The sequence below is a fragment of the Sinocyclocheilus anshuiensis genome, unplaced genomic scaffold (genome assembly GCF_001515605.1).
Source record: "Sinocyclocheilus anshuiensis isolate Anshui unplaced genomic scaffold, SAMN03320099.WGS_v1.1 scaffold688, whole genome shotgun sequence".
NCBI lineage: Eukaryota > Metazoa > Chordata > Actinopteri > Cypriniformes > Cyprinidae > Sinocyclocheilus > Sinocyclocheilus anshuiensis.
This window is the reverse complement of record NW_015555748.1, coordinates 446875-456895: the sequence shown is the minus strand read 5'-3', so window position 1 is coordinate 456895 and position 10021 is coordinate 446875. Positions and strand designations below refer to the sequence as shown.

General features: G+C 36.3%; 1 protein-coding gene across 2 annotated transcripts in view; it reads right to left on the bottom strand.

Moving 5' to 3' along the window:
• Nucleotides 1-10021, bottom strand: part of ppm1h (protein phosphatase, Mg2+/Mn2+ dependent, 1H) — a 33185-nt gene that overhangs the window by 18532 nt on the left and 4632 nt on the right. For both annotated transcript variants that reach the window (XM_016467310.1, XM_016467309.1), the window contains 4 exons: nt 5394-5756; nt 4909-5021; nt 3768-3852; nt 3512-3630 (listed from right to left, as the gene is read on the bottom strand). In XM_016467310.1, the coding sequence (XP_016322796.1) occupies nt 3512-3630; nt 3768-3852; nt 4909-5021; nt 5394-5756 (680 nt within the window). The remainder of the gene's footprint in view (nt 1-3511; nt 3631-3767; nt 3853-4908; nt 5022-5393; nt 5757-10021) is intronic.

Sequence of the window (10021 nt, the reverse complement as noted above, 5' to 3'; positions counted from 1 at the left end):
CACACGCACACACACACACACACACACACACGCCCACACTCACACACGCCCACACACACACACGCACACGCTCACGCTCACACAATCACACACAGACACACTCTCTCTCACACACACACACACACACACATGATAAATACCAGGTACACGCACACACACACACACACACACACACACACACACATACACACACACACACACTTCTGAGCAGGATCACACACATTCACTCACTAATGGAAGTTCATGTCTCCTGAGGGAGCGGCTCTAAACACTTGATTCAGACTAGATCCGTCTCACAGACCAATCAGACAGAAAATCTGATTATGTCTGCACACACATTTCCAAAAATGCACTGTGGAAAATATTACGGAAAGGGTTATACATATTGAAATGTACACAATTATTTGTTGATTTCTGTACAAATATACAGATAATAATTATTTATGTACTGTATAACATAATTGGTTATTAATGAAAATATTGATAATATTATTATTATTATTTTAATATTTAAATATAATTGTTAATTGTTTATGACAACTAGAGTTAATTTTGCTTTTGTGTCTTTTTCACAACACCACAATACATTTTGCCCATTTCTGTACAAATATACAGATATTTATTTGATTTTTATTGATTAATGATAGTGAATAATATTTATTTGAATAATAATTATTATATTTGTCAAATAAATAACATATGAATAGTTTGTGACCAACCAGAATTAATTTGGTTTTTGTGTGTTTTTCACAATAGATTTACCACAAAAATAATATGATTTTATTAATTAATAATATTAACCACTATTTTCACCAATAATTGTTATTTTAATGTAATAAATAATACATATTAACATAATAATTATAGATAATTATCACATTTATTGTATCAATAATTATTATATTAATATATGTATTATAATTAACATTAATTATTATTATATTAATAAAATAATAATAGATATTAATTGTTTTAATTAATTTGATTAATTTTTTAAATGTTATAGATCAATAACAAAGTACAATTTTATGTAATTAATAATTGCTAGATTACAATAATAATTAATAAATATTAATATAATAATTATTGATAAAAATAAAATAAAATAATATTAATAAAATAATTGTAATAATTATGATATTAATACAGTGGCGGCTCCAGGATTTTTTTCTTGGGGGTGCTAAGGGGGGCTTAACAGTTCAGAGGGGGTCCTAAAAAACGAATTAAATTGAGTGAAAGTAATGAACGTTTATAAGCTTCAGCTATCTAAACAGCATGCAAATTCAGCCACCTTGTATTTTTTATATACAGCAGCTTTGAAAAAGGCGCATTTTAAATTTTTTCCGTGGTAGCCTATTAAACTTCTCATATTCCACTGTTATTAGTAATATAACTTCTAATGCCAACTGCCAAATATGACACTTACAAATTAATATAATTTATGAACGCACATAGAAAAGAGAGAAAGTACTGATTTTTTTATTATTTTATTTTATTGTTATTTTATTTATTTTTTTACACATCTATTTAGTCGTTTTTTCTGACCATCAAGTGTCAGTCACTCTCAATGCCAACTGGCAGGAAAACATGGTAAATTCTAAAAAATAATTTTTTTACGATAGATAAAGTGCCGACAATTCATACAACTATTTCCACACAGTGGCATAGCGGACTGGCACGCTTAAGGATTAAGTGTCAGCCGCACCACACGGATACGTTGTTTTCGTTCAAATCAAAGCACAAACAACGTAGAAAACAGATCCGTGTGGTGCGGCTGACACAGAACAGCATACGCCGTTTGTGTTCAGTGGATATTCTCCAAAATGGCACTACAGGGTGACGCGGAGGAGACGAATTGTTGAATAAAGTCTTTTTTTTTTTCTTTTGCGCACAAAAAGTATTCTTGTAGCTTCGTAATATTACGGTTGAACCCCTGATGTCACATGGATTATTTTATCGATCTCCTTGCTACGTTTCTGGACCTTGATCGTGGTAGTACCCTTGCTGTCTATGGGAGGGTCAGAGAGCTCTCAGATTCCATCAAAAATATCTTAATTTGTGTTCCGAAGATGAACGGCGGTCTTACGGGTTTGGAACGACATGAGGGTGAGTAATTAATGACAGAATTTTCCTTTTTGGGTGAACTATCCCTTTAAGAGCAGCTTTATTTCATGCACCGATTTTCAAAAACAACCTGTTTAATGCCAAATACGTTTCTTGTTTTTCACTATACGGACCACAAGAGAAATATTAAGGGAATAATTTCAGACAGTTATATACCGTTATCAGCATATGTTAAAGTACCGTATTGACCCGAATAGAAGACGATGTTTTTTTCTTGGAAATACATCTGACAAAACGCGGTCGTCTTATATTCAGGGTCTAGACTTTGACGTGTCAATAATACACCCACAACAATAGGTGGCGCCAATACGCATAAAACGAGTGTGCCATGAAACACGTAATGTAATGCGTGTTGTAAAGATCGCGAGTAAAAACAAAAGAAAAAGAAAACCTTACAGCTGCATGAGTCGTGACTGTCACGTTAGCCTGATGGGACCAAACTCCCTTTGTGATTTTAAAACGTAAGACAGTACACAGATTTGAAGACTACAGTAAGATTTAACTTCTACTGTTAATAAGATATTGGTGGGCTACTATTAGATGGATAGCATAAATGTCCTAATGTAAAAATTCATTTTTTTTTATGGTATATCAAAAAGTGTATATTTTTTAAATGTGATTGTTGGTACATTTTACCAGTTTTTACCATACTTTCAAAACAAAAATTAAACTAGGAAAAATATGCAATATGAAAATAATTGAAGACAAAATGTGTTTTACTGAGAAAAAACAAGATTTGGTTTTAAAAAGCCTTTTTCCAAAAGGTACATCTGGAAAAAGGGGGGTCGTCTTATATTCGGGCCAATACGGTAGTTTCGTCTCTCGTTGTCTCAGAGAATATGCGCCGTTAATGCAGCGTTAGAAAGCTCCGTCAGTTTTTTTTTTACTTTCACTTTCTCTCTAGTGAATTGACTGACGTTCAACTCTTGCGCACAGTTTGCGCGTTGCTTGCTTGTGTTGCTTGACCCCTCCCCCATAATATCAATTGTTTATAGGCCACATATTAGCCACTTTTTTTTTTTGTAGGTTTTTAATATTTATTTTTCAATGTTAATGAAAGTGACACCAAAAAACAGGAACATCATTAGGAAATCCTTGGGGGGACTGTGCCGGGACTAAACAAGTTTCTGATGGGGCTATAACCCCGTCAAGCCCCGCCCTAGCGCCGCCACTGTATTAATATAGTAATTTTATTTGATTAATAATTATTTCATTACTTGGGTTTCTGGTCTATTATTGTGATGTCATGATAAAGGCACATAAAAACAAAATGAACTCTGATTGGCCACTTTACATGTCAGTCAAATGAACGGTTCTTGAGCAGAATAACTGTTGATAGACTGCTAATCAGATCCAGTACAACACTCAACAACACTCCAGAACTCACCATCCGTTCATGGTAAAGTCTCGGTACAGCATTCTCTTCCCAACCTCTTTCTTTGTGACCCTTCTGGGAAACTCCAAGTGCGTGAACTCGTTTCCCAGCAGCGACGGCTGCAGGTGAGCCTGAGAGAGAAAAACGTGCTCCATAATCAGGGATTCTGTCCTTTAAAGAATGCAAACAAACATCCAAGAGAGGGAAAGCCATTTCCCAAGGCCAGCAGCTGCTGAACATGGCAGAAGTGAATCCAGATTTCTCTCACCAGGAACTGAAGTCTCTGGCGCTCTGATTCAGGAGTGAAGGAGCTGGACATGGGAATGATCTCTCCTCCACGGATGATCAGAGCCCTGAAACACAGCAGAGTGCACATCATACAGCGCTCACTGGAGAGAGGACAGAACCATCAAGACTTCAACAGAAGAGAATAGAATACACTGGACAGGGCAGAATGGAATACTGAACAGAACGTAAAATAGAATCATAAAATGTATATATTTGCACAAAACAGAGCAGAATAAATGAAACGCGTGGAGTCTACTAGAGAAGAATGGAGTAAAACAGAGCAGACAATGTCAATGCTACTAAAAACAAAGCTAAATAAAAGCCACGTTTATTTTTCATTACATTACATTTAAACATACACCGCTTTTTAAAAGTTTGGTGTCAGTAAGATGTTTTAATGTTTTTGAAAGAAAACATTTTGCTCACCAAGGCTGCCTTTATTTGTCATAAAAACAATAATATTGTTATTTAAAATAACTGTTTTCTATGTGAATATACTGTAAAAATGCAATTTATTCCTGTGATCAAAGCTGAATGTTGTTGCTGCTCAAGAAACATTTATTATTATCATCAATGTTGAAAACAGTTGTGCTGCTTCATATTTTTGTGGAAACCATGATTGTTTGCAGGATTATAAAGTTAAAATTTAAGACATTTTAAGATTAAGTAAAGAAAATTTAAGGAATAATCTTAATGGAACACAATACGTCAATATGTCTCTAAATGTAAATGTATTAGCAACACTTCAAGTTCAAAGTCTGTCTGACAACACAATTTCCAACAGATCTCCATTGCTTTTTCATTCATTTCACAAAAAAAGGCTAGAATACTTCTGCTCCAAACCACTAGAATATGGAAATAACTTTTGTTCCTTCTTATGAACTATTGTTCCTTCTGATGCAAAAAGATATTCCTCAAATAAAGATCTAAAAAGGTCTTAAATCAGAGCAGAAAGTCCTAAACTCATAAAGTCACGCTGTTAATTGTTGCATACACTGAAAAAAAAAATCTAGACATTTTTTAATCTCTTTAATCTAGACATAAACTCTTAAATGAGAATAAAAGAAATGTGCAAAATATTACAAAATGGTGATTTGGTTTAGTAATAGCAATAGTCTCACCTGCTGTCACCGGCGTTGGCCACGTACAGTTTTTCGAGTAAATACACCACCACTAGAGCGGTACATCCTCCAGATATAGAGTAAACCATCCTCTCTCGAGCGATATGAGAGTCCTGAGATCACACAAACACATGGAGAACTCAATCAGGGTCACATGAGACTGGATTCAATCGACATTTAAGTAAAAAACACACATATAGGATCGCTGCTTTCCATCTGTAAGTACACTAGACTCTTTTATGCTCACCAAGGCTGCATTTATTTGATCAAAAATACAACAAAATCTGTAAAATTGTGAAACATTATTACAATTTAAAATAACTGATTTCTATTTGAATATATATTAAAATCTCATTTATTACTCTTATGCAAAGCTGAAATTTAAAATCAACACAGTCACTTACAATAATGCATCATTCCTATAAGCTCTGCCTGCCATCTAGTGGCCATGTGAGTTTACTACAGTAACTGATCCAAAGACTCACTATCTCCTTGAAGGCGTTCTCTATGGCTCCCACCACCAGACTCTCCTGTTTGATCTTCTTCTCCATGAAGAACCGTGGGGCCATTGTATTAGGGGACCCCGGGGCCCCGGCGGCCCCTCTGAGCGAAGCGGCCCGGGACAGGCCCCGCTGGGAGCATCCGGCAGACGGGTGGAGGTGATGGACGGGGTTCTCCTCGCCCAGACAGGTGGGCGGCTGGAGGGACGGGTTCTTCAGGATCTCCAGCACCTCCTGCAGCTGCTCCTCGATATGGAGGTGGAGGAACTTGGCTGCGAAAACCGCGGCTCCGGAACCGCCATGACCGTCAAACAGAGCCCAGTAGTGGAAGTTCAGTTCCTTCACCTCCTGCACAAACAGAATTAAACAAATATCAGCATGCACAGAAAAATGTGTTTTTAAAAACAAATGAAATTCTCGTGAAAAAAAAGTTCTGTCATGACAACTCGCAGAGGGATTGGCATGGTAATGTACATGACAATGTTAATGTATTTGGTCTTGGCGGAATAGATCTGCTACGCTGCTGCTGCGGCAGAGCAAGTACCGAGACTTGCTACTGCCAATACATCCACAACATGCTGCTGTGAGCATGTAAGAAATATTGCTGCTGCAAATATTTCATATTTCAAAATACATGAAATAACCCCCATATAGTGTACATGAATCACCTCGTAGCAGATCTATACAGGTGGAGCTGGGGAAGGTGGAGGGTTTCTGAAGCAAGCTGCAACTGCTACAGCAAGCACTAGTCATATATTTGAATGTTGAGCAGCGAGCTCATTGGCTACCGATACAGGAGAGAACCAATCAGCTGTGCCATGTGATAATGATGTCATTAGGTCAGATTGAGTTAGACCTATCGGACTGCGCCATCTAGAGTTTCATGCCAGAACTCTGTATTAGTCTCTTCACATCCTAGTCTCAGCCTAAGACGTCACGCCCCGGACCGTTGGCTGAACGTCTGATGCATGCGGCACACTAGTGATGGCAGAAACCAACCTTTTCGAAGCTTCGAATCAACTGAACCAATTGCTTTGCAAAATGATTCACTGTTTCGAAGCACTCGAAACGCCACACACTAGTGACGCCTGCTGGTCAAAAGTGTGTATATGCAACAAAAACTCATGCATAAACAGCTTTTAAAAACCCATTGCAAATGTTTTATTGAAAGTATAATACATTAAATACAATAAAAATAATAAAATACCATTAAATATTAATAATAATGTCTGTATAATATGTGGTTTTTAAACTATTTAATATTAATTTGCAGGGCTTGTTTTGTTTGTTTTATGGAGAGCTTGTGTATTGAGGCCAGTAAGAGACTATTAACTACTTCTCATCCGTTTAATTACACAAATGACTCGTTGAAAATGTCTACAAATTGATGAAACTAAAAAAAACAAATTTGAAATTTTGAAACGTTTTGAAACAGTTATGACGTAATGAAGCCTCGCTTACTGAAATCACGTGACTTTGGCAGTTTGATACGCGCCCCGAACCACTGTTTCGAAACGAATGATTCACAAAAGTTTCAAAGCAGTGCTTCGAAAGCGGCCATAACTATGGCACACTATACTGGAAAACACTTCAGGAGTTTCGAAGTCGTCATCTGATTGGTTGAATTATACAGAATTTCCGGGAGACGTGTGTGTCGCGTTCTTTAACGTTCCGCCTGGAAACAAAGATGCCGTGACGCCAAACCCCTCATTGAAGAACAAAGCCGTCTTGTTTACAACTGTGACAGTGAGCGCTTATCGGGATCAACTAAATGCTAGATTTTCAAAAATATGTGAAATATGTAAAGTTCGCGGCATAGACTCTTTAAAATACGTCCAAGAGTTTTACACACTGGTCTGTTATTGTGGGGACATTTCCACACCCATAAACATGACGCGGCACAAAATGAAACGTGATTGGTTGCTTTAACTGTCAGTCATATGTTTTCGTGGGCGGACCTTGACCAGTCAAAGCAGCCAAGGTTCTCAGACCTTCTGCCATCAGTCTATTCACATCCTAATAGCAATTCTTAAGTTAGGTGGATATAATCTGGGGAAGGTGTAGGACCATAAAATGTTCGTCCAATCTTTTACGATAGGCTGTCCTACCTATCTGTCAAAGTATGTATTTGCACACCTCAGCACACCCTGTTCGCGCAGACATGATACGTCATCAGCGCGTTCATTACGCTATTGCAGACTGAGCGAGAATGAAGGGTGTTATTATTGTAATATTATGCGCTTTGTACTGTAATGTTTTTAAGACATTAGGTTATTTGACAGCGTTGACGCCGTCTCTCATCGTGTTTCTGGTTAGCCTCTGCTCTGCCGGTGTGCGTTCATGTGTTTTGGAGGAGGCGTGACTTTGGAGAGTGATTTGCAGGGAGGGAGAGATCTTATGCTTTCAAAGCTACCTTGTTATTGCTAACCTCTCCAAAATCGCCTATGCTACCTTTATTTTATTTATTAAAGGTTTATTTATGGGCTTTTTATGCCTTTATTCGGACAGGACAGTATAGAGCTGACAGGAAAGAATTGGGTGGAGAGAGAGGGGATTGACAAAGGACCACGAGACGGGATTCGAACTCAGGTCGCCACAAACAAAGTTACGCTGTATGTCGGCGTTGACTACTGTACCTTTAAAGATAATATATTACAATTGTATTTATAATTTTTTTTTAAATGTAATACAAAAATAAAAAACAAAAAAATATTGTAATAATACTATTCTACTGTAAAATAATTTTAGTAATAAAACTTATTTTGCTACAAAACTACAATACTAACATTTACGTCTTCATTTCTTTATTTTTGAAATGACGGGTTGCCAGCAAAAATATTTGCTGCCAGTTTCAGATTTAAGCGCAACAGAAACAAACTGCATCATGAACTACACGTGTGTAAATGCCGAGCTTTTAAAAGGCTGCAGCCTGCATGATTGCACCGAGCCATATCGCAATATCAATTTTATTAAAACTCAAGTGAAAACTGATTTTTTTAAAAACACCTCACTGTTCACTTTATGGTAACTGAAAAAGGTTTGAGTTAGTTCTTATAAAAAGTAAACTTAAATATGAACACCAATTTTTTTTTTCAATTCATGCTTAAAAATTCCTCAGAGTCATAAGCTATATTTCAGCTTTTTACTTTTTTTTAATGCAGATGCACTCATCCTAAAAATCATCCCACTCGTTCTAGAATGATTCATTCTTTCCAAATATAGCTATTTAAGCCATCCGGTGAAAATTCCTGTATAATTTCATATTACAAATATGTAGTTGCAGAAAAACTAAATATTGCTGTTTCCGTTTTTTACAATATCGTGCAGCTCTATTTTGGCACCACATGAGGTGGAGAAATGATGACAGAATATTCATTTTAGGGTGAACTGTTCTTTTAAAATCAACATGATGGAGTCATAACGGACATGTGTGAAATAACATTACAGTTTTTCTCAGTCGCTTTGGTGTATTTCTTGAATCATTCTTAATATTTGCAAAGAAGTATGTGCATTTCTCAAAACAGTTTGTACAAATAGCATCACACACTGGATTACTTGCAAAAGCCTGTAACTTACTCGAAATCTTTAGCTCATCTCTCAAAAGTAAGTATTTATGTAAATGAACATATCAGTGCCATCACAATGAAAAGTCCTTGTGTCATTGTTCACAAACAAGATAGTCAAAATGCTTAGTCATGTTGTCAATATAACAGTGAACTCTGTTAGTATTACCTGATGTAAACTATGGCAACAGTTTGGATGACAATTACTGTATTGAAATGCAGAAGGCTGCACTTCCTATGTATGCCATATGTCCATTTCTAAAGTACAAATTTACACATTACTGTGTGTGGGATATTGATTGAAAGAGACTGGACAGGATTCACAGTTACACTTGAGCTATTTCAGAAAACTGGTTCATCATTGGTTGATCTACATTCTCTTCATTAGTGAAAGTCAAGATTCACCTGCACAATTCATGGCAAATTTACAAAAAGTCTAATAGAATTGTGTAGAAAATGTGCTTGACAGTTTATGACAACTAGATCAACCATTTTGCATTTAATGACTTATACGATGAACCAATGACTAGATGTTTTGAGGGGAAAGACTATTGCACAGAGAACTATATAATACATTTTGAGCAGCATGATATTAGCAAATTATAGCATTGGAAACCGCAGACAAATGTACATAATCAGTTGCATGAATGTACCAAAGCAATCGCAAGTTGTTCAAAAGAATGAGAAACTGCTTTTATGATGTGCACAAGTGACTAGATGATGTGGAGTAGGGCTGCACGATAAATCGCGACAAATTGCAATGATATCGCAATCAACGTGATTAATAAACACATGACTATGATAATATATGGTTTATCTGAGTTCTTCCTCCTATAATTGTCCTTATAATAAAGTATATAATAATGAAATGCCTCTATCACTGCTTAAATACTATGAAATATGTTGCGTGCCTTATTCTGTGTAAGAAGCCACATCATCTCACAGAAGGATTTATTTCAAACACTCGACTGACGTTATGAAGTGAGTTTGGAGTAAAAATGTTTTTAAATGTGGTATTTTCACATGCTTTCAGATGGAGCAGCATTTACT